The sequence below is a fragment of the Salvelinus fontinalis genome, chromosome 29 (genome assembly GCF_029448725.1).
Source record: "Salvelinus fontinalis isolate EN_2023a chromosome 29, ASM2944872v1, whole genome shotgun sequence".
NCBI classification, from domain to species: Eukaryota; Metazoa; Chordata; class Actinopteri; order Salmoniformes; family Salmonidae; genus Salvelinus; species Salvelinus fontinalis.
This window is the reverse complement of record NC_074693.1, coordinates 40,098,914-40,125,054: the sequence shown is the minus strand read 5'-3', so window position 1 is coordinate 40,125,054 and position 26,141 is coordinate 40,098,914. Positions and strand designations below refer to the sequence as shown.

General features: G+C 41.1%; 1 protein-coding gene across 2 annotated transcripts in view; it reads right to left on the bottom strand.

The window, feature by feature from the left end:
- The window catches only part of rxfp1 (relaxin family peptide receptor 1), a 138,137-nt gene that overhangs the window by 35,575 nt on the left and 76,421 nt on the right, over window positions 1-26,141 (bottom strand). For both annotated transcript variants that reach the window (XM_055889302.1, XM_055889301.1), the window contains 3 exons: window positions 23,133-23,216; window positions 2,155-2,260; window positions 1,033-1,104 (listed from right to left, as the gene is read on the bottom strand). In XM_055889302.1, the coding sequence (XP_055745277.1) occupies window positions 1,033-1,104; window positions 2,155-2,260; window positions 23,133-23,216 (262 nt within the window). The remainder of the gene's footprint in view (window positions 1-1,032; window positions 1,105-2,154; window positions 2,261-23,132; window positions 23,217-26,141) is intronic.

Sequence of the window (26,141 nt, the reverse complement as noted above, 5' to 3'; positions counted from 1 at the left end):
CTTTTTCCTCCCCAATTTTGATCGTGTTACATCGCTGCAACTCCCCAACGGGCTCAGGAGGTGAAGGTCGCGTCATGCGTCCTCCGAAAACATTACCTGCCAAACCGCGCTTCTTAACACCCGCCCTCTTAACCCAAAAGCCAGCCGCACCAATGTGTCGGAGGAAACACCATTCACCTGATGACTGAGGTCAGCCTGCAGGCGCCCGGCCCAACACAAGGAGCTGCTAGAGAGCGATGAGCTTAGTAAAGCCTCCATGCCTAAACCGGATGATGGTGGGCCAAATGTAATCCGCCCTATGGGACTCCCGATCGCGACCTGTTGTGATACAGCCCGGGATCGAACTCTGGTCTGTAGTGATGCCTCTAGCACTGCGATGCGGTGCCTTAAACCGCTGATCCACTCGGGAAGCCCCTGTATCAAAGATCTTTCAATGAATAATCATATTGATGATGGAATCAGTGAATGAATGCCTGCAGCAACCATTATACGGTCTGACAAGCTGCATAACAAATGAGGCCTAATTAGACAACATAACAATTATGTCCTTAGTACCACTTTTCAATGACTTAATACATTTTGTCAAAAAAATGTAGCTGTTTTAAATCAAATTCCCTGCAATTCTACACTTTTTGCCGTTGCTTATGACGTGTTCATATGTTATCGGTGTGGCCCCCTACCAAAAAAAAGAATAATCCGGTAATCTGGCCTCAAATCAACAACTGAATGATGTGCTGAACAATCTTGAAAGTTTGTTTTTCCTTACAACCATCATCTGAAGGTAAGTCTTGCTGAATGAATGTTAAACACAGCTAATGTAAGCTTGTTTTGGCCATCACACGCATCAAAAGGGGACGGGAAACGCTTTGATATTGTCTGTGGCTGTCACAGAGGTTTTGAGAGGTTAGTCTATCAGAGAGTGTTTTTGAAATGCTATCAACATATTTACTTGCCGACTACAACTTAATCAAGTGACTTCTCTCGCCTGAAGACATTTTTAAAATGCAATCAATAATTCAACGACAAACTTACAGTTTCTGAAGACTCTGGTACTTATAGAATATGTCACCGTTCAATATCCGAAGTCGGTTCCTTTGCAGGGACCTATGGGATGTGATTAGTTCATAAGGTCGACCAGATAAATAAAAAACAACAAACACAATATTGTGCCACCAAACAAAAGGTCAAAACCTTTTCATTTGAATTACTAGGTTCTCGGCTCATTGTCTGTTTGAGGTTGGAACCAATCACATTTCTATGTGACCACATTGTGTGTATTCGGGAAAATCTTCCAATTACATTTGAAACAGAATTGGTGATAGAACATATCATTATTCCAAACAGAAGGAGCATCTTTTTTATAGTGTGACAGAGAATGCATAATTTTGCCATTTTAGTCATTATCTAAGCTCATTCCACCTCAATTACCACGGTGGCCATGTTACCCGAGGTTATGGAGATAAGCTTTTAATTAGTGAAGAAAGTATTTGAATTGAAAGTTAACAATGCGGAGCGTGCCGCAGTAGTCTACAGGGCCTTAATGAAAGACGAGCCAATTTGAGATATGTGATAATGATATGCAATTGACACAATTAAATGACCCCGTCTGCAAATTGGGCTTTCGAGGTTTACCCATCGAGACAATTAATAGTCAAGTGGAACTGGATGTCCGCAATGGGCACAGATGATAAATATAGGGCCCAAAGGTTCCATTATCTAAACAATGTGTGGACAATATGACAGTGAGACAAAATATTGTGAGACCAAGAAAGGGCGAGCGCTATGTGATAATTTATAGTCATTGTCATTATTTTGCATAATGTATGGATTGAAATGATAATGTATATTATATATCCTACTGTTTAGAAATTACTTTTGTCATAATGATTTGTTAAAGTCTTTCTCACATTACATCATGCCTCTTTTTACTCTTCCAATTGAGAAAAAGAATGCTCCAGTACAGGAGAGAACAGCCCTAAGACTTAAACCAACCTTCAAAAGCAAACTTCCATCGAGACACTTATTAGCTAAGTGCGAGAGACACTTTGTTTAAATCGTTTTTCTCTTCCAATTCATAGTAGAAACAGGAAAAAATATCTGCACACTTCCAGTCAGATGCAAATGTATGTATTCGAAATGCGTGTGGCAACTCACATCATGGTGACGTTAATGGACACGGCTGGGACATGGTGAAACTGGGCACCGTCACAGTCCAGCTCCAGATCTCTGCACTGACACAGCTTTGGAACAGCCACCAGCACTGGATGAGGAAGAGACAGAAGGAAGGAAGATATTAATGACTGATGCAGATCAACATAGGAGCTGGATAAAAAACATAGCAATGAAAATAAATGTCAACAAGGTCTTTGGACAACACTGTTGTTGTAGAACTAGCTTTACTTAAGATTACACGGAGACATAGGAGAGTGTCAGGGACCAACCTCCATCACTGCATATGTACAGTAGAGCCACACGTGACGGATGTGACTGCTTGCTTTGCAGTTTTGCTTTCTTCCCTGTCTCGGCACAATGTCCTTGCAAAGGCTCCAGGTCCCCTTTGCTTCGCAAACACGTTACCGCCCGCTTGACAACGTCTTCGCCCATTACGACACCGAAAGTTACCATTTCGTTAGCACGAGTGGAGACATTTCAAGATGTAGAATGAGGTTACGGCACAATCTCAACACTGTTACACACGGCCACAGAGAATTTAATTGAAGCAGCAATCTATTGAATTGGGGCCTCATGCCAGAGGAAAAGACAATTATCTTTTGAAATTCAATAAGTCCAGGTTCCGACAGGAAATTTGTAAAAGGATAATAACATTCAGTAAAGTGGGTATCAGAAATAATTCCTTTATGCTGTATCTGAGGGGATTTATAATCAGGCATAAAGGAAATGATTAGACTCCATGGAAATACTAAAATATCAATGGTATTCAAAGTTCTGTAGTGTTGATTTCCGTTTTCCTTGCAAGTTAATTCATCATCGTACACTCATTGGGTCTGGACTAAAGGGGAAGAATGGAAATCACCAATCTGGTTTTGAATATTGATGGGACATATTTGAATCGTGCTGATATTCAAAGAATTAAATATATGAAGAAAGAATAATCTTATGTACATCTGACATCTAATGCAATGCATGTGTAATGACTAAATTGAATCCAAGATTTGTATTTGACCTAAAGTGTGAAATCCTATACTCGTCACTTATTTCAAAAGTGTTTTGGAAAGATGGGTAATTTGCGATTTGAATATCCTTATCAGTGACCTCTGTTGTACTAAGAATACAGTTACCAATGAATTGAAAACCTCTGATTCTGCCAAGGAAAATTGAGAAAACATTGGATATAATCAAAGGATTATATGCACAAACGTGGAAGAAAACCAACCTGTTTATTCGATAAGGAATTGCTTATTGCTTGTTATTTGATACCATGTCAGTTGTGGTTTTTAATATAAAGTTGCGTTATTTAGAAACTCCAAATAAGGAAAGTTGCAACTCAATATTAGGAAGGTGTTCCCAATGTGTGGTATACTCAGTGTATATCAACAATGGACTAATGAAACAAATACCAAAAGATTGTTTTGGGGCAGAGTTTTCTTTTAATGCCTTGGGGGAGGCAGCACAAATGGACTGTTCAAAACCACTAGACGTCCATCTGGTCTGTTTAATTCAGATCCAGAACCACAAACTTAAAACATAGCTGCGAGCTGACCGAAAGACACAAGATCAGTTGGACAACAAAGCAAACACTCTGTTCCTATATAATACTCTTCCTTTATGTGCAATCAGTGTTGAGTGGATATAATTGAGCAAATTAGCACATATGTGCTAACATGCATCTACTGCAGGGGTATTCAACCGGGGGTCCGCAGATTTTTCCCCCAATATTTTTATGAATATTGCTAAATTACATACTCTCCTCGACTGTGGGTATCTTCTTTCTAATAATGTCAATTTTAATGATCAACTCCTAATATTGAGCCAATTACACTCACTGTAGTAGCTGACATATAGTGCATTTGGAAGGTATTCAGACCCCTCCACATTTTAATGTTACAGCCTTATTCTAAAATTGATTGTGTTTTTTCCCCACTCATCAATCTACACACAAATGTTTGCAAATGTAAAACAAATAACATTTACATAAGACCCTTTACTCTGTACTTTGTTGAAGCACCTTTGGCAGCGATCACATACTTGAGTCTTCTTGGGAATGACGCTACAAGCTTGGCACAACTGTTTTTGTGGAGTTTTCTCTGCAGATCCTCTCAAGCTCTGTCAGGTTGGATGGGGAGCGTTGCTGCACAGCTATTTTCAGGTCTCTCCAGAGATGTTCGATCGGGTTCATGTCTGGGCAAATCAAGGACATTCAGAGACTTGTCCCGAAGCCACTCCTGCATTGTCATGGCTGTGTGCTTAGGGCCAGTTGTATCCAATTGGTAGTTAGTCTTGTCTCATTGCTGCAACTCCCGTACGGACTCAGGAGAGGCGGAGGTCGAGAGCCGCGCGTCCTCCGAAACCCAACCAAGCCGCACTGCTTCTTGACACAATGCCCACTTAACCCGGAAGCCAGCCGCACCAATGTGTTTGAGGAAACACCGTACACCTGGCAACCGCGTCAGCGTGCACTGCGCCCGGCACAGGAGCCGCTAGTGTGCGATAGGACAAGGATATCCCTGCCGGCCAAACCCTCCTCTCACCGGTACGACGCTGGGCCAATTGTGCGCCACCCCATGGGTCTCCCGGTCACGGCTGGCTGCGACAGAGCCTGGACTCGAACCCAGAATCTCTAGTGGCACAGCTAGCACTGCGATGCAGGGCCTTAGACCCCTGCGCCACTTGTGAGGCCTGAAGGTGAACCTTCGCCCCAGTCTGAGGTCCTGAGCGCTCTGGAGCAGGTTTTCATCAAGAATCTCTCTGTACTTTGCTCCGTTCATCTTTCCCTCAATCCGGATTAGTCTCCCAGTCCCTGCCGCTGAAAAACATGCCCACAGCATGATGCTGCTCCCACCACAGTAGGGATGGTGCCAGTTTTCCTGTAGATGTGATGCTTGGCATTCAGGCCAAAGAGTTCAATCTTGGTTTCCTCACACCAGAGAATCTTGTTTCTCATGGTCTGAGAGTCCTTTACTGTAGGTGCCGTTTGGCAAACTCCAAGTGGGCTATCATGTGCCTTTTTTACTGATGAGTGGCTTCCGTCTGGCCACTCTACCATAAAGGCCTGATTGGTGGAGTGCTGCAGAGATGGTTGTCCTTCTGGAAGGTTCTCCCATTTCCACAGAGGAACTCTGCAGCTCCATCAGAGTGACCATCAGGTTCTTGGTCATCTCCCTGACCAAGACGCTTGTTCCCCGATTGCTCAGTTTGGCCGGGTGGCCAGCTCTAGGAAGAGTCTTAGTGGTTCCAAGCTTCTTCCATTTAAGAATGATGGAGTCCACTGTGTTCTTGTGGACCTTCAATGCTGCAGAATTTTCACGGACAATTCCTTCAATCTCATGGCTTGGTTTTTGCTCTGCCATACACCGTCAACTGTGGGACCTTATACGTATAAACAGGTGTGTGCCTTTCCAAATAATGTCCAATCAATTTAATTTACCACAGGTGGACTCCAAACATGTTGTAGAAACATCTCAAGGATGAGCAATGGAAACAGGATGCACCTGAGCTCAATTTCAAGTCTCATAGCAAAGGGTCTGAATACTTACATTTCCAGTCAAAAGTTTGGACACACCTACTCATTCAAGGGGTTTTCTTTATTTTTACTATTTTCTACATTGTAGAATAATAGTGAAGTCAAACGCGTTTCTTGGCCCATACAAGTCTCTTCTTCTTATTGGTGTTCTTTAGTGGTGGTTTCTTTGCTGCAATTCAACCATGAAGGCCTGATTTCACGCAGTATCCCCTGAACAGTTGATGTTGAGATCTGTCTGTTACTTGAACTCTGTGAAGCATTTATTTGGGCTGCTAACTCTAATGAATTTATCCTCTGCAGCAGAGGTAACTTTGGGTCTTTCTTTCCTGTGGCGGTCCTCATGAGAGCCAGTTTCATCATAGCGCTTGATGGTTTTTGCGACTGCACTTGAAGAAACTTTCAAAGTTCTTGAAATTTTCCGGATTGACTGACCTTCATGTCTTAAAGTAATGATAGAATGTTGTTTCTCTTTGCTTATTTGAGCTGTTCTTGCCATAATATGGACTTGGTCTTTTACTAAATTGGGCTATCTTCTGTATGCCACCCTTAACTTGTCACAACACAACTAATTGGCTCAAATGCATTAAGAAAAATAAATTCCACAAATTAACTTTTAACAAGGCACACCTGTTAATTAAAATGCATTCCAGGTGACTACCTCATGAAGCTGGTTGAGAGCATGCCAAGAGTGTGCAAAGCTGTCATTAAGGCAAAGGGTGGCTACTTTGAAGAATCTCAAATTTAAAATATATTTAGATTTGTTTAACACTTTTTTGGTTACTACATTATTTCATGTGTGTTATTTCCTAGTGTTGATGTCTTCACTATTATTATACAATGTAGAAAATAGTAAAAAATAAATAAACCCTGGAATGAGTAGGTGTGTCCAAACGTTTGACTGGTACTGTATGTAAAGTAAGGTATTTCTGTTTTGTAATTTAAATAAATGAGCCAAAAAATGTAAACAGTTTTTGCTTTGTCATTATGGAATATTGTGTGTAGATTGGGGGGGGAATCTATTTTAGAAAAAGGCTGTAACGTAACAAAAAAGTCAAGAGGTCTGAATACTTCCTGACTGCACTGTAGGCTTTGAAAAAGCACCCATGAATAGACAAGCACTGGAATGGACATACATTTTTGCCAACACATGGCTAACCTTTGTTTAACCAGCTAATCAGCTGCTCTTAGTGAAAATGGAGTTACCTTTCTATCTAATAGGCTATGTTAGAGTTTACACTTCCTCTTCCAATTCTAATGTAGGGAGATCAAAATAACTATCCACCAATCTATTCATTTTGAAATGTTACTTCTCCTTTCCATTATCATTCACCTGATAAGACAAGACGTTATTTTTTTTTGGTAATTTATGATGGAGGACCCTGGGTCATAGTTTGCCTGGAAGGGGGTCCCTGGGCAAGGAAATGTCGAAGACCCCTGATTCACTGGTATAGTGTGGCCATCTTAGAATGCATCAACATTATTTTCTCAAACTTTTTAGGGACTATTGTGATGAGTCCAAAGACCACATTTGTAGTGAATCTGACTTTTAGTCCATGAGAAGATTTTTAAAAAATATATTATTTTAAGCATTAGTGTTACATAGTGAAAAATGTGAATTGTTCATAATTTCCTTATTTTTTAAGATATCAATGCCAAACTCAAAATGGTTCATCATGGTGGCCCCAAAGAGTTAAGTCATAGGCCATTGATGAGTGGATTTACAAAGGTTTTAAGCGGAGACGTAAAATCTGATTTCTTGATTTATTAATAACTCAACCATCTCTTAACCAATCCTGTAGCTTTTCTCAAACGAATTTAAGATATATACAATGGGCCTACATACCGAATTGTCTTGTGAGAATACGTTTTTCCCAAAAGCTATTCCCAAATTTCCAAGACGGAGGAAAATTTACCCTGACAGATCTGATGGGTCCCTGAGGCAAATTTTGTTCAGCATTACGAAAGACACAGACATACAATGTTTCAAGTCTCTAGGTCAAATGGGGAACTGATATGAGGGTTTAAGTGAAACTGCTTATAACATAGGATCAGCGTGGCGCTAGCGGCACACCCCCCCCCCCCCCACTGAAAAACCAGTGCCGCGAAATTCAAAAAAAATATTTTTTTAAAATATTTAACTTTCACACATTAAAGTCCAATACAGCTAATGAAAGACACAGATCTTATGAATCCAGTCAACATTTCCGATTTTTAAAATGTTTTACAGGGAAGACACAATATGTAAAGATGTACATCTATTACCTAAAAACACATTAGCATATTCCACCATCTTTTATTTGTCCACCAACACCAGTAGCCATCACCAATTCGGCTAAACTAAGATATTTATAGCCCCTAACCAACAAAAAAACTCATTAGATGACAGTCTGATAACATATTTATGGTATGGGATAGGTTTTGTTAGAAAAAAGTGCATATTTCAGGTAGACTTCATAGTTTACAATTGCACCCACCATCACAAATGGACTAGAATAATTACAATGAGCAACGTGTTTACCTAACTACTAATCATCAAACATTTCGTAAAAATACACAGCATACACGAATCGAAAGACACAGATCCTGTGAATACAGACAATATTTCAGATTTTCTAAGTGTCTTACAGCGAAAACACAATAAATCGTTATATTAGCTTAGCACATAGCAATTAGCAGCCCAGCATTGATTCTAGCCAAAGTGAGCGATAAAAGTCAACATCGCCAAAAGATATTAATTTTTTCACTAACCTTCTCAGAATTCTTCCGATGACACTCCTGTAACATCACATTACAACATGCATATACAGTTTGATCGAAAATGTTTATATTTAGCCACCAAAATCATGGTTAGACAATGTGAAATGTAGACAAGCTGGTAAAGAAAACGTCCTTGCGACACTTAGACAGTGATCTACTCTTATACATAAATACTCATAAACGTGACTAAAAAATATAGGGTGGACAGGGATTGATAGACAATTTAATTCTTAATACAATTGCGTTATTACATTTTTTAATTTATCCTTACTTTTCAATACAGTTTGCGCCAAGCGAAGCTACGTCAAAAAACATGGCGTCCTAAGCCACTAAAATGTTTCGACAGAAACACGATTTATCATAATAAAAATGTCCTACCTTGAGCTGTTCTTCCATCAGTATCTTGGGCAAAGGATCCTTTCTTGGGAGAAATCGTCTTTTGGTGGAAAGCTGTCCTCTTGCCATGTGGAAATGTCAACTACGTTCGGGATGAACTGAAAAGCGCACCCAACTTTTCACATCGTTGCAAAAATAAATGTCCCAAAATCGCACTAAACGGATATAAATTGCTATAAAACGCTTTAAATTAACTACTTTGTGATGTTTGTAACTCCTATAACGAGTGAAAAGATGACCGGAGAAATATAACAGGCTAAACTAACGCTTGGAACAGGAGAGGGTCGGTGTCTTCCACGCGCGTTACGCAGCAAGAAAAGACTTGCTAGCTAAAGGTTTTTTTCATTTGTAGGGCCTGTGAACGAGCAATCGAGCCCGTTGGAATCGTCATCACGTAAAGGCATCCAGGGGAAGACGTAAGAAGTGTCCGTATAGTCATAGCAACGACAGAGCCCTTTTAAATGACTTCAGAAAAGTGGCCAACGTTTCTCAAATCTGACTCCATGTCAGGGAAATTGCTGTAGAATGGGCTCTGTTCCACTTAGAGACAAAATTTCAACTCCTATAGAAACTATAGACTGTTTTCTATCCAATAATAATAATAATATGCATATTGTACGATCAAGGATTTTGTGGGAAGCCGTTTAAAAAATTAGCCACATTAGCATAAATAGTCTAAACAGCGCCCCCATCCCCAACAGGTTATAACAGCGCCCCTTTAGGCCAATCAGTACCATTTTTGACAAAGTTACTCATGGCCTCTAATTTCTGTATTCCGAATTAGAAAAAAAGTGACCAATCTATGCTTGAGTTATTTGACCATGTCAAGAAAAAAAAATCGAAGAATAACAATAGGTTTCACAGCTTTGATGTGAACCCCCTAAGAAACAAAAGCACCTCAATGTTTGATTTGGAGATTAGATGTGTTTTGCGTTTGTGTTTTGCGTTTTCCTCTAATTGAGAGTCATATTAAGGTAGGTTGTTCTCACTGTTTGTTTGTGGGTGATTGTCTCCTGTGTCGTCCGTGTGTCTGCACCATACGGGACTGTTTGGCTGTTCATTCGTTTGATGTAGTCTGTTCCTGTCCGTGAATTCTACGTGTAGGTATGTAAGTTCATGTTCAGGTTTCGTCTACGTCGTTTTCTTATTTTGTAATTTTCCAAGTGTTTTCGTATTCGTCTTTGTCTTCCAATAAATTACTTTATGTCATCATACCTTGCTGCGTATTGGTCCACCGATCCTTCTCTCCTCTCCTCGTCCGAGGAAGAGGAGGACGACAGCCGTTACATTAGAGTTGCCTCCAGAGTGGCGGAGTGGTCTGAGGCATCACTACAGATCCAGGTTCAATCCCGGGATGTGTCGCAGCCGACTGCAACCGGGAGACCCATGAGGCGGCGCACAATTGACCCAGTGTCGTCCGGGTTAGGGGAGGGTTTGGCCAGCTGCGATGTCCTTGTCCCATCACGCTCTAGCGACTCCTTGTGGCGGCCGGGCGCATGCACACTGACTTCTGTCGCCAGCTGTACGGTGTTTCCTCCGACACATTGGTGCGGCTGGCTTCCGGGTTAAGCGAGCAGTGTGGCTTGGCAGGGTCGTGTTTCGAAGGACGCATGGCTCTCGACCTTCGCCTGTCCCCGAGTCCGTACGGGAGTTGCAGCGATGTGACAAGATCGTAACTACCAATTTGGATAACACGAAAAATAATGAAACAATAAGTTAGTATAGTTGTTCTTACACATTACAAAACACAATAGGGGTTTAAACGATTAACTTACACATTTGGGAGGAAGGGTCAGCTTGTCTGTTGTCTGCTGAAGGGTCAGCTGTAATGCAGTGGTTCTGAAGATATTTAGCCCCACACCTTGGATCTTTGGACAACTACAATTGCTTCATAAATCTGTGACGCACTGCTTATTAATAAATCTAAACGTTAATGTGGAGATGGCAAATGGACTGGGATTGTGTTTTTGGGTCCAATACTTTTGAAGAGTACCAATTGTGCATATAGCACGACCCACATCCTACACAGAGTGCTATATGCACATCCGATGAAAGGCCTAATACTCCAAGTCGATATTCACGTAATAACAAGGAATTCTCCTCGACCACACCCACAAATTAGGGAAAACAAACATTCTTTCCTATTGAACCCCATTGTTAAAGAGCAAACTTTCCAGAAAAAGCTGATGTTGTTCAATGTACAGTCGTGGCCAAAAGTTTTGAGAATGACAGAAATATACATTTTTACAAAGTCTGCTGCCTCAGTTTGTATGATGGCAATTTGCATATACTCCAGAATGTTATGAAGAGTGATCAGATGAATTGCAATTAATTGCAAAGTCCCTCTTTGCCATGCAAATTAACTGAATCCCCCAAAAACAGCACTGCCACAAAAGGACCAGCTGACATCATGTCAGGGATTCTCTCGTTAACACAGGTGTGAGTGTTGACGAGGACAAGGCTGGAGATCACTCTGTCATGCTGATTGAGTTTGAATAACAGACAGGAAGCTTCAAAATTAGGGTGGTGCTTGGAATCATTGTTCTTCCTCTGTCAACCATGGTTACCTGCAAGGAAACGCGTGCCGTCATTGCTTTGCACAAAAAGGGCTTCAGAGGCAAGGATATTGCTGCCAGTAAGATTGCACCTAAATCAACCATTTATCGGATCATCAAGAACTTCAAGGAGACATGTTCAATTGTTGTGAAAAAGGCTTCAGGGCGCCCAAGAAAGTTCAGCTAGTGCCAGGATCGTCTCCTAAAGTTGATTCAGCTGCGGAACCGGGGAACCACCAGTACAGAGCTTGCTCAGGAATGGCAGCAGGCAGGTGTGAGTGCATCTGCACGCACAGTGAGGCGAATACTTTTGGAGGATGGCCTGGTGTCAAGAAGGGCAGAAAGAAGTAACTTCTCTCCAGGAAAAACATCAGGGACAGACTGATGTTCTGCAAAAGGTACAGGGATTGGACTGCTGAGGACTGGGGTAAAGTCATTTTTTCTGATGAATCCCCTTTCCAATTGTTTGGGGCATTCGGGAAAAAGCTTGTCCGGAGAAGACAAGTTGAGTGCTACCATCAGTCCTGTGTATGCCAACAGTAATGCATCCTGAGACCATTCATGTGTGGGGTTGCTTCTCAGCCAAGGGAGTGGGCTCACTCACAATTTTGCCTAAGAACACAGCCATGAATAAAGAATGGTACCAACACATCCTCCGAGAGCAACTTCTTCCAACCATCCAGGAACAGTTTGGTGACGAACAATGCCTTTTCCAGCATGATGGAGCACCTTGCCATAAGGGAACAAAACATCGATATTTTGGGTCCATGGCCAGGAAACTTCCCAGACCTTAATCCCATTGAGAACTTTTGGTCAATCCTCAAGAGGCGGGTGGACAAACAAAACCACAAATTCTGACAAACTCCAAGCATTGATGGGCTGCCATCAGTCAGGATGTGGCCCAGAAGTTAATTGACAGCATGCCAGGGCAGATTAGAGGTCTAGAAAAAGAAGGGTCAACACTGCAAATATTGACTCTTTGCATCAACTTCATGTAATTGTCAATAAAATCCTTTGACACTTATGAAATGCTTGTAATTATACTTCAGTATTCCATAGTAACATCTGACAAAAATGTCTAAAGACACTGAAGCAGCAAACTTTGTGGAAATTAATGTGTCATTCCACGACTTTACATGTTACCAGGTAAAAAATCCCGACCCACAGTTTCTCAATGCTCCCACGAAAGGAAATAGAGCATGCAAGAAGAGCCCTGTGGCTTCAGGCTATTCGCCATGAGGGAGTGTGAAATGTGTGTCCAAGTAGACTACACGTAGCTGTGTGTGTGGAAAACATTTAAATCACAGGTAAGACATTTAACTTGTTTAGTATAGTCCGTTTGTAACTCCACTCACTACTTGTAGCTACTGTATATAGTCAGTTTGTTTGTGTTGTTGGTCTTGGCTTGCTTAATGTTCCGGTCAGTAGCTAGCACCCATTCACGTGGCTGCCAGCACTGTCATGAGAAGGGCCATGAGAGAAGCCCGACAATATTACGTTTTTCGAAGTAGTGAGAATGCTCAGGAGCAGGCAATGTTGAAAACTAATCTTTAGATGTGTACTTTTCGTGAATGTAGTTTTGAGTACAAAAAAAGCAGTCAACAAAAATATTGTTTGAAAAAGGTCAAGTATTTGCTTTTGAGCCACAGGCAGGCGGGCCGCGGCGTTCTACAGTGCCTTCAGAAAGTATTCAAACCTCGACTTTTTCCACATTTTGGTGTTACAGTGTGAATTTAAAATTGATTACATTTTGATTTTGTGCCACTGGACTACACACAATACCCCATAATGTGGAATTTATGTTTTTAGGAATTTTTACGATTTAAGAAAAAATGTAAAGCTGTCTTGAACTAATAAGTATTCAACCTCTTTGTTATGGCAAACCTAAATAAGTTAATGAGTAAAAATGTTTTTAACAAGTCACAAGTTACATGGACTCACTCTGTGTGCAATTATAGTGTTTAACATGATTTTCGAAAAACGACCTCATCTCTGTACCACACACATACAATTATCTGTAAGGTCCCTCAGTCGAGCAGTACATCTCAAACACAGATTCAACCACGAAGACCAGGGAGGTTTTCCAAAGCCTTGCAAAGAAGGGCACTTATTGGTAGATGGGTAAAAAAGCAGACATTGAATATCCCTTTGAGCATAGTGAAGTTTGTAATTACACTTCGGATGGTGTATCAATACACCCAGTCACTACAAAGATACAGGCGTCCTTCCTAACTCATTTGCCGGAGAGGATGGAAAACGCTCAGGGATTTCACCATGAGGCCACTGGTGACTTTAAAACAGTTTGAATTTAATGTATGTGATAGGAGAGGATGGATCAACAACATTTTAGTTGCTCCACAATATTAACCTAAATGATTTAGTGAAAAGAAGGAAGCCTGTACAGAATAAAAATATTCCAAAACATACATCCTGTTTGCATTAAGTAAAACTGAGGAAAAAAGCTGAATACAAAGCATTATGTCTGGGGCAAATCCAACACACGCCAAGTTCTACGTAATATTTTCAAGCCTGGTGGTGGCTGCATCATGTTATGGGTATGCTTGTCATCGGCAAAGACTAGGAACTATTTTAGGATCAAAATTAAATTGGCTAGAGCTAAGCACAGGCAAAAACCTGGTTCAGTCTGCAGTGGAAGACAAATTCACCTTTCAGTAGAACAATAACTTAAAACACAAGGCAAAATACACAGTTGCTTACCAAGACGACATTGAATGTTCCCCATTGGCCGAGTTAGTTTTGTCTTAAATTTGCTTGAAAATCTATAGCAAGACTTAAATGGTTGTCTAGCAATGATCAACAAACAACTTGACAGAGCTTGAGTAATTTGTTTTAAGAATGATGTGCAAGTATTGTATAATCCAGGTGTGCTAACCTCTTAGAGCCTTACCCAGGATGATTCACTGCCAAAGGTGATTCTAACATGTATTGTGTACTCAGTGGTGTGAATACTTATGTAAATTAGATATTTATCCATTTCATTTTCAATAGATTTGCAAACATTTCTAAAAACATATTTTCACTTTATCATTATAGAGTATTATGTGTAGATGGGTGAGAGAAAACATGTATTTAATCCATTTTAAATTCAGGCTGTCACAACAAAATGTGGAATAAGTCAAGGGGTATGAATACTTTCTGAAGGCACTGTATCTAATACTGACTGGGACTATATTAATGTGATACTCATTGTCCATTGTCCATTAAATGTGATACTTATTGTCCATTTGATTCCATGGTTGCCATGGTGACTTTATGGCAGCCTAGGCTTATTCTGCCCAACAAAGGGAAAACGCAGCACTATGTAATTTTCTTTAAAGCAAAATCTGACTTCAAAGTCTTTTTCTGTCTAGACAGACCGCAATTTCTGATACTCGATGATATATTCTTATCACCTGGCTTGTTCTAGTGTCAGGAATACCACATTAATCAGATAATATACCTGGCCATTAGAACAGATGAAATACTTTTAACCAAATGAGTAGTTACTGCGTTTTGCCTTTGTAGGGCAGTATTGCTCTGCTATTTTATTTGCAATTTAGTGTTGTTTTTCAAATGTGAATTTTTCTTGAATAACCTTTTGCTTTTGAGTAGCTAATCAAGTACTGATCATTTTAATGTAGTAATTATGAACCTCAATGTTAAAATCAGTTAAGCAATTGGACTTTCCTGCCACCAACAAAGTATATATTTTTTGTTTTATTTTTAATACTTGCATTGAAGTGTCTCACCTACTATCTCCTGAGGACTACAAAGTACAGATATGGGGGACACTCGCATATTTTTCTCAAGAGGATTAAACAAACCCTGAGTAAGTAGCAAAAAAAAATACTTTTTCAATTTATATAGTACAGAAAAGCTCACAGGCGGTACAAATTCCACTCATAAAACAAAACAGTCCACACAGAACTGTATGTCTCCCTTTCTTCCCCCTCTATACAGCACAGATTCTGACTCTGCGGCCTGTTAAAGTCCACGTACCACCTCTATCTTAGGCCCCTTTAAGACTAGGCACTGTTGAATGTGTAGTCTCTAACAATAACTCTCTACTAGTACAGTAGTTTATCACTGACAATGACCTGGGACTAATATGATTGACGGAAACATGGCACAGAAATGGTCATTTATACCTACTCAATGAAACTAAATATCTGGAAAAGGCTCGTGCCCATGGCAGGGGTGGTGGTCTTGCTGTTTCCCACAGACTGTTTTGACCTGAAAATGTTGCCTGCTCCTGCTGTCTTATTATTTGAGTACATGGCTTTTAGAATGAAGACTCCAAGTCCTCTCACTGTGATACTTATCTTTCGCCTCTCCAAAAAAGTCTCCTGTAACAGAGTTTTCTGAGCTGATCACCTCTGTGTCCTTCCCTCTCCAATGTTGTAATCCTAGGTGATTTCAACGTTCATATTGATTCAACAAATTTTTTATTAAGCCCGAAGTCCAGCCTTAGTGATGTCACTGCCTACGTCATTACCTTCTACTCATGAGACCAAGCCCATGCATACACAGCTATACAAACAATAGTTTCAGTGTTATCTAAAGGCTCAGCAGTAAATGTCCACTCCCCAAGTGAATTTATAATGGAATGTCTGACTAGTCTCTTTTCTCTTTCACTCCCCTGCAGGGTTCTTTCTTCACAGACACCCTGTATTGACTGCCATAATTCACACATCCCTCAGACCATGTCTTTATAAGAAGAGACTAGAAAATAATTGTGGAACAATATTAAACCTTACAATGAATACATATATATATATATATATATATATATATATATATATATATATATATATATATATATATATATATATATATATATATATATATATATATTGTTAATCTGAAGTCTAGGACCCTATACATTTAAAGAGGGAGGGGTCTTATAACTCTCCCCCTTCTATTAATACAACATAAGCATAATCAATTATTATAATACAAACATTTGGTACAGCCCCTATCATGACCCCAAGGTGAACCCAAACAGTTATACAACTAAACCTCATCACTGGAGAAGTCCTGAATGTACATGAGCTAGGTGTATCTGACCAAAGGGCTGTGACGATGTCTGTGAGTACTCCTTCACTTCAGCTCCGCCCAAAGCACAATATTAAATTCAGAAACATCAAGTCCCTTGACACATCCCTCTTCCAGGTGCCTGTTACTCTGCACTGACTGCCTTGACTCCACCCCTGATGAAATGGTCTACCTATATAAATAGCACTCAAAGCAACAGCCTTGCCCATGAAAAAACATGTAAAGTATCCTTCCAACGGTCCTCCCCATGGTTCTCAGAGGAGCTGCGCAGCATGAAGACCCACGGCCTCAATTTAGAGCGTCTGTTGAGAAGTACTGGCCTAACTATCCACCTACCGGCCTATAATGACCACCAAGCATGCTATTTCCTGTGTGGCTCAGTCGGTTGAGCATTGCGCTTGCAACGACAGGATTGTGGGTTTGATTCTCACAGGGGATCAGTACGAATATGTATGCACTCACTACTGTAAGTTGCTCTGGATAAGGATGTCTGCGAAATGAGAAAACATGTAATGTATTTCAAATCACTAAAAGAAGACCACGCTGCCATTAGAGACTATGACTGAGGAAATCCTAGGACCTTGTTTTCTACCATCAGTCGCCTCCTCCACCCTACAGACTCTGGCCCTCCCAGAACAACTACCGAATAATGCAAACGATTTGCTAAGTTCTTCAAGGCTAAAATCAACGAAATCCAACAGAACATTGTATCCTCCAACCCCATGCTGGCTCATAACCCACGGCTTCACTTGCACCTCAGTGCTTACAAGCTTTATGAGGCTCTCCCATCTGGTTTTACACCCATGTTCAGTACTGAGACAGCCCTGGTGAAGGTTGTAAATGAAATGCTCAATGCTGCAGATACAGGATACTCCACCATCTTGATTATTTTGGACCTCAGTGCTTTTGACGCACTAGATCACACCATTCTACTGCAGCGCATCAGAGAGCACACTGCCATTTGTGGGACTGCACTTAACTGGTTCACCTCCTACCTCTCTAACCGCAAGCAGTACATCACCCTCGGTGAGGCAAAGTCCACCTTAACCTGCAGTGTCCCACAAGGGGTCGGTGTTGGGACCTGTCCTCTTCCTGCTTTACTTGCTCCCACTTATCCAGATCTTCAGACAGCACAGTGTCCAATTCCACTGCTATGCAGACGACACACCGGTGTACTTTAAAACAAAGCCCGACACAACATCTGCTCTGTCAACATCGTCCAACTGTCTGGAAGAGGTCAAATATTGGATGCAGAAGAGAACAACTTCCTCCAACTCAACAGCAGCAAGACAGAGGCTGATAGGCACCCCCCCAGCAGATCACCAACTCCTGCAGCATCCGCCCTGTCATGGATGGCTGTAGGGCAGCCCCCAAAGTGACTCTTCTTATCAAGGTGTTGTTTTCTTCTCAGGAATTCAGCCTTCTCTGTATTGTCTCTCCAACCGCCAATCTGTCGCACCCCTGAGAAGCAGAGGCTACGTTGTCTTTAGAGGTCTGTAGGTCTGATATCTGATTGGAGGTTAACTTTACAGTAATACTATTGGTCAACAAATCAGACTTTGTATCCAAACGACTCAGATGTTATAAAGGGTCTTAGATTCATTGTCTCCTTCTCTTCTGTTCCTGACCTGCGCTGATGAGATACCTACACTTTCTCTCTCCCATGAGCTATGGGCCATGGCACAAGCCATGGTTTCTTTCTCTTCTGTTCCTGACCTGCGCTAATGAGATACCTACACTCTTTCTCTCTCCCTCTCCCATGAGCTATGGGCCATGGCACAAGCCATGGTTTCTTTCTCTTCCTCGCTCTGATCAAGCTTATAAAAATGCCTTGTAAGGCTTGTTAATGCTTTGTAACTTAAGCTTCATGCTTTGTATGTGAATCCATACATTTTACAAAGTAATTAAATGCACTTGTATTTAGAATTCCATTCTCAGACATTTCTTTGCCTATTACTGTAACAACTATAGTCTCTTGCATATTGCTAAATCATACCTCATTTAATAGACTTTGTTAACATTAATTGCATAGTCTTATTACGAGTCGCATGTGAGGTGTATATAATATGCATATATGATAATTATTACCGCACTACATGGACACATCATCCCCCTCTCCTCAGCCATCACTAATTTGGGTATGAAATTTGACCCCACACTCTATTTCAATGCCCACAGTAGTCACGTCTGTAAAACGTCATTCTTTCACTTGAAGAACATCTCCCGCCTAAATCTCTCACCACATCTGACGCAGAAAGGCTTTTCCATGCATTCATTTTCTCCAGAATTATGGGAACACAGTACTTGGGGGGCCTGCCTGCAAATTCAATTCATAAACTACAGCTCATCCAAAACAGTGCCTCTTGGATTCTGACACAAACAAAAAAGTATGCTCACATCACCCCCATCCTTGCTGTTCTCCATTGGCTACCTGTTCCTCAAAGAATTGACTATAAAATTATCCTCCTTGTCTACAAAGCCCTAAATGGCGTCAGCCCTGCCTACCTGTCAGACCTACTCTCCCCCTATGAACCTCCACGCACCCTACGTTCAAGCCACGCAAAACTGCTCCATGGCCCCAGGACCAGGCTCCGAATAATGGGGGACCGTGCCTTTTCCTCCCACGCCCATGGAACTAATTTCCTGATAAATTCAGGGCTATTCAGGTTGCTATTAAAACTGACCTTAAGACAAATCTCTATCGGCTGGCTTACCTTTTATGGCCTTCCTCCTAGACTACCAACGACATTGAATGTTCCCGAGTGGCCGAGTTAGTTGTGTCTTAAATCGGCTTTAAATCTATGGAAAAACTTGAAAATAGCTGTCTACCAATGATCAACAACCAACTTGACAGAGCTCGAAGAATAAAATAAAAAAATAAGGTGCAAATATTGGGGCTGCAGGTAGCCTAATGGTTAGAGCGTTGGGCCAGTAACCGAAAGTTTGCTAGATCGAATCCCCGACCTGACAAGGTAAAAAACTATCTGTGGTTCTGCCCCTGAACAAAACAGTTCACCCTCTGTTACTAGGCTGTCATTGTAAATAAGAATTTGTTCTTAACTGACTTGCCTAGTTAAATAAAGGTAAAATAAATAAATATTATTGTACAATCCAGATCTGCAAAGCTCTTAGACTTGCCCAGAAAGACTTAAAGCTGTAATCACTGTCAAAGTTGATTCTAACATTCGGAAAGTATTCAGATCCCTTCCCTTTACTTTTTCCACATTTTGTTACATTTTGTTAGCCTTATTCTAAAATGGATGTAGTTAATCATTTTTTCCCCTAATTAATCTACACCACATAACGACAAAGTGAAACAGGTTTTTAGAAATGTTTGCAAAATGTTTAAAAACAGATATAACTTATTTACGTAAGTATTCAGACTCTTTACTGTGAGACTTGAAATTGAGCTCATGGGGAATCCTGTTTCTTTCCATTTTTTATTTATTTAACCAGGTAGGCCAGTTGAGAACAAGTTCTCTTTTTACAACTGCGACCTGGCCAAGATAAAGCAAAGCAGTGCGACAAAAAACACAGAGTTACACATGGGATAAACAGACCTACAGTCAATAAGGCAATAGAAAAATCTATATACAGTGTGTGAAAATGTAGTAAGATTAAGGAGGTAAGGCGATAAATAGGCCATAGTGGCGAAATAATAACAATTTAGCGTTAACACGAGTCATAGATGTGCAGATGATGATGTGCACAGTTGGGCTGTGTACAGGTGGGCTGTGCACCTGTTAGTGAGTTAGTGAGGGAGATATACGTCTCCAGCTTCAGTGACTTTTGCAATTCGTTCCAGTCATTGGCAGCAGAGAACTGGAAGGAAAGGCTTTGGGGATGACCAGTGAAATATACCTGCTGGAGCGCGTGCTACGGTTGGGTGTTGCTATGGTGACCGGTGAGCTGAGATAAGGTGGGGCTTTACCTAGCAAAGACTTATAGATAACCTGGAGCCAGTGAGTTTGGCGACGGATATGTAGCGAGGGCCAGCCAACGAGAGCATACAGGTCACAGTGGTGGGTAGTATGTGGGGCTGGCTTTAGTGACAAAACGGATGGCACTGTGATAGACTACATCCAATTTGCTGAGTAGAGTGTTGGAGGCTATTTTGTAAATGACATCGCCGAAGTCAGGATCGGTAGGATGGTCAGTTTTATGAGGGTATGTTTGGCAGCATGACTGAAGGAGGCTTTGTTGTGAAATAGGAAGCCGATTCTAGACATAATTTTGGATTGGAGATGCTTAATGTGAGTCTGGAAGGAGAGTTTACAGTCTAACCAGACACCTAGGTATTTGTAGTTGTCCACATATTCTAAGTCAGAACTGTCCAGAGTAGTAATGCTAGTCGGGCGGGTGCGGGCAGCGATCGGTTGAAGAGCATGCATTCAGTTTTACTAGCATTTTAGAGCAGTTGGAGGCCACGGAAAGAGTGTTGTATGGCATTGAAGCTAGTTTGGAGGTTTGTATGTTTACATTGATCATCCTTGAGATGATTCTGCAACTTGATTGGAGTCCATCTGTGGCAAGTTCAATTAATTGGACATGATTTGGAAAGGCACACACCTATATAAAGGTCCAACAGTTGATTGTGCATGTCAGAGCAATAACCAAGCTATGAGAGGATTGTGTCAGGGCACAGATCTGTGAAAGGGTACCATTTCTGCAGCATTGAAGGTCCCCAAGAACACAGTGGTCTCCATCATTCTTAAATTGAATAAGTTTGGAACCACCAACATTCTTCCTAGAGCTGGCCGCCTGGCCAAATTTGAGCAATCAGGGGAGAAGGGCCTTGGTCAGGGAGGTGACCAAGAACCCGATGGTTATTCTGACAGAACTCCAGAGTTCCTCCGTAGAGATGGGAGAACCGTCCAAAAGGACAACCATTTATGCAGCTATCCACCAATCAGGCCTTTACGGTAGAGTGGCCAGACGGAAGTCACTCCTCAGTAAAATGCACATGAAAGCACGCTTGGAGTTTGCCAAAAGACACCTAAAGGACTCTCAGACCATGAGAAACAAGATTCTCTGGTCTGATGAAACCATGATTGAACTCTTTGACCTGAATGCGATGCGTGATGTCGGGAGGAAACGTGTCACCGTCCCTACGGTTATGCATGGTGGTGGCAGCATCATGTGGGGATGTTTTTCAGAAGCAGGGACTGGAGACTAGTCAAGATTGCGTGAAAGATGAACGGAGCAAAGTACAGCGAGATCCTTGATGAAAACCTGCTCCGTAGTGCTCAGGACCTCCGACTGGGGGGCGAATATTCACCTTCTAACAGGACAACGACCCCAAGCACACAGCCAAGACAACGCAGGACTGGCTTCGGGACAAGTCTCTGAATGTCCTTGTGGCCCAGCCAGAGCCCGGACTTGAAACCGATTTAACATTTCTGGAGAGACCTAAAAATAGTTGTGCAGCAACACTCCCCATCCAACCTCACAGAGCTTAAGTGGAACGGCAGAGAAGAATGGGGGAAATTCCCAAATACAGGTGTGCCAAGCTTGTAGCGTCATACCCAAGAAGACTCAAGGCTGTAATCGCTGCCGAAGGTGCTTCAACAAAGTTCTGAGTAAAAGGTCTGAATACTTATGTAAATGTCATAGGAATTTCTTTTGTATACATTTGCTACAATTTCATTATGTGGTATTGTGTGTAGATTGACGAGGGAAAAATATGATTTAATACAGTTTAGAATAAGGCTGTTGTCACGATCCCTACAAAACTTTCCTCGCGCATACCTGTCCCCTGTTCCCACTGATTAGTATTTGTATATATGTGCCCTTTATTTTCCATTGGGCTGTCCATTATTGTTGCTATGTCTGTTGGTGCGTGTGAGTACTTGTGCTGTGTGTTTTGGCTTTTGTGCCATTGTGGATTGCGCAGATGATTACGGGTCTCGTCCCGTGTGCTAATCATTGTACGCGTGTGTTATTTATTTGAGGTACTCCTCCCTCTTTTGCTTGAGTTTCAACTTTGTGTTTTTTGTGTAGTGTTTGAATGGTCTTCGTCCCCATGCCTTTACACGGCACGCCATAATTTGGGTAAGAAATAAAAACCCTATTACGCATTCCTGCGCCTGTCTCCCGAATCTCTTCGTACCAACGTGACAACTGTAACATAACAAAATGTGGGAAAAGTTAGGGGGTCTGAATACTTTCCAAATGCACTGTATTGTCTCAGCGGTGTGAATACTTATGTAAATTAGACATTTACGTATTTCATTTTCAATAAATTAGAAAACAATTCTACAAACACTTTCTCATTATGAGGTATTGTGTGTAGATGGGTGCGAAAAGCAATCGATTTCATCAATTTTGATTTCAGGTTGTAACAAATCAAAATGTTGAATAAGTCAAGGGGTATGAATAGTTTCTGAAGGCACTGTATTTGCTTGGTAGTATTTCTCTCAAGAAGACTTGAAGAAATGTTCCCCTATACTGCTTGTGAGTTGTGAAGTTAAGGAACTGCCAAAAAGGATGGATGAAATAAAAACCATTCAAAGCACTGATCCAGTAGGAAGATAGGTTGTCGTTCTGCACTAATGCACTTGCTTATTGGTTCCTTGAAAACATTTGACTCAACTTACCTGTCATAAGCATAATAGTTATTGGCGAAAGGGAAAACGGTACATTTATGACATTTCATATACAGTACTTACAACATTTTTCGGACTTGGTCCCGATGTCGATGTTGGGCATCCCAAAATACTTGTCAAAAAGATGGGGCCATCCATTGTTATCTCCTAGGAAACAAAATATAAACATATTATTTTACTGGTCAGAAATAGTACATCCTTATGTCCATCTTCCACAGAGCAAACATCAACATTGTATCATACTTTATTAATAATTTAGATACATGCCAAGGTGTCAATTACTACCTTCTACAACACAGCAGGAACAGTCTATTTTTTTGCCTGACATCTGCTTGACATCCATTAACCAGACAGTAGGCCTCACGTTTTGACACTGCAGATTTTTACTCAAGAAGTCTAGGGTTTAGACTAGGTGCCAATCGGTTTCTGCTCTCTTGCCAACTCCTTATGGAATTATCATGTTTGGCTTCAACAGCAATGGAGTTGGCAGGAGCACTATGAGATATTGGACCAGGCTTTCTAGGGCTCATTCATTGAACCATGAAAAGATAAATAGATTGCCTATTTCGGTAGATCAATCTGGAATTAAGTTTGGGTTTGCCAATGTACACTGAACAAAAATAGAAACGCATCATGTAATGTGTAGGTCCCATGTTTCATGAGCTGAAATAAAAAATCCTAGACATTTTCCATACGCACAAAAAGCTTATTTCTCAAAAATGTTGTGCACAAATGTACTTTCATTCCTGTTAATGAGCATTTCTCCTTTGCCAAGATAATCCATCCACCTGACAAGTGTGGCATATCAAGAAGATGATTAAACATCATGATCATTACACAGGTGCACCTTGTGCTGGGGACAAAAAGCCCCTCTAAAATGAGCAGTTTTGTCACACATCGCCACAGATGTCTCAAGTTGAGGGAGTGTGGAATTGGCATGCAGACTGTAGGAATGTCCTCCAGAGCTGTTGCCAGAGAACTGAATGTTCATTTCTCTACCATAAGCCGCTTCCAATGTCATTTTAGACAATTTGGCAGTATGTCCAGCTGGCCTCACAAGCACAGACCACATGTATGGCATTGTGTGGGCGAGCAGTTTGCTGATGTCAACATTGTAAACAGAGTGCGCCATGGTGGCGGTGGGGTTATGGTATGGGCAGGCATGAACTACACACAACGAGCACAATTGCATTTTATCGGTGGCAATTTGAATGCACAGAGAATCCATGACGAGAACCTAAGGCCCATTGTCGTGCCATTCATCCGCCGCCATCACCTCAGGTTTCAGCATGATAATGCACGACCCCATGTCACAAGGATATGTACACAATTCCTGGAAGCTGAAAATGTCCCAGTTCTCCCATGGCCTGCATACTCACCAGACAAGTCACCCATTGAGCGTGTTTGGGATGCTCTGGATCAACGTGTACGACAGCGTGTTCCAGTTCCCGCTCAATATCCAGCAACTTTGCACAGCCATTGAAGAGGAGTGGGACAAAATTCCACAGGCCACAATCAACAGAGTGATCAACTCTATGTGATGGAGATGTGTCGAAGCTGCATTAGCCAAATAGGGGTCACATCAAATACTGACTGGTTTTCTGATCCACACCCCTATCTTTTCTTTTTATGGTATCCGTGACCAACAGATGCATATCTGTATTCCCAGTCATGTGAAAGCCATACACTAGGGCCTAATTTATTTATTTCCATTGACTGATTTCCTTATATGAACTGTAACTCTTTAAAATCTTTGAAATTGTTGCATTTATATCTTTGTTCAGTATAAATACAAGCTTTTAGGACAAACCATCTCAATAGATTTATTTTTTTACTTCCTTAGACACAGAAAAAAGTCATGATGTTAACAAGGAATAATTTGTCTTTTCTAACAGCTCCCCCATTACCAGTGCAAATGGTTATGCTGTTTTTGCTGCCCTTCAACCTACTGCAGCATCATCAATCACGACTGTCACATATTTCAAAAGTTCAGCATGGACGTGGGATCGTAATTTGAGCCAGTTTTCTACAGCAGGCCAATAATTGTTCAAGAACAGGAAATGTGAATTATTATGTGCATTATTATTCATGGGCATTTTTGTAGGGGTTGATACATTTTCAGTAAATTTAAGTCTGACATTTCAAAGTGGAAATTATAAACTTCAGAAGCCTTTTTAAACCTCAAATACATTACAAGTAAAACATTTCCAACAGGGTGATCAAAGATCCTACTTCTGTACAAGTTTGGGCCTTTAACACCATATACAGCAAACACACACACTCAGGCACATACCCAAACATACATGCACCAAAACATACAGTATACACACACACACACGTATGTTTTACTAGTCCCTGTGCAGACCTGATTTATTCCTATTCAAAGTCCTATTCTCCCTAACCCCTAACCTTAATCCCTAACTCTAATTGTAACCCTTAACCTAACCTCTAAGCCTTAAAATAGCCTTGTGCGGACCGGCTAAATGTACCCGCTTGTCCAAATGTTCCTTGTTTTATCATCCTTGTGAAGACTTCTGGTCCCCACAAGGAAAGTAAGACCAAACACACACACACAGTCACTTTCAACTTGTACTTGTCCCAGTCTAATCCCCACTAGAGTTCTCATTTTCAGCCCAACACAATTCTGTGAATTGATTTGCGCAGGGCTGGACTCGGGCTTGCCATGCTGTGAATAAAAAATTAACTATGTGTATGCGCACCTTTTTGCCTACTACGGCTCTCTCTCTGCTTGATTTTATTTAAAGGCATGTTGTGTAATGACAAGAATGAATGAGTGTTTGATTATATTAAAGTAGGCAAAGTTACGTTAAGAAAGATAAAACAGGACACACTCACAGCTTAATGATGGATAGATTCTATGAGGCAACTAGAGTCCAGAGCAAAATAATACAGTTGATTTAGGCTACATTATTGCATGCTAAATGTTTCTGGTCAGTGATAGATGACCACACAAATTGAGCTACCACCTCCATTTGCACAGCCAGAGATCAATTAATCAAATATACAGACCGATTCAGTGAAACAAAATCACATTGATTCAGACATGTGACA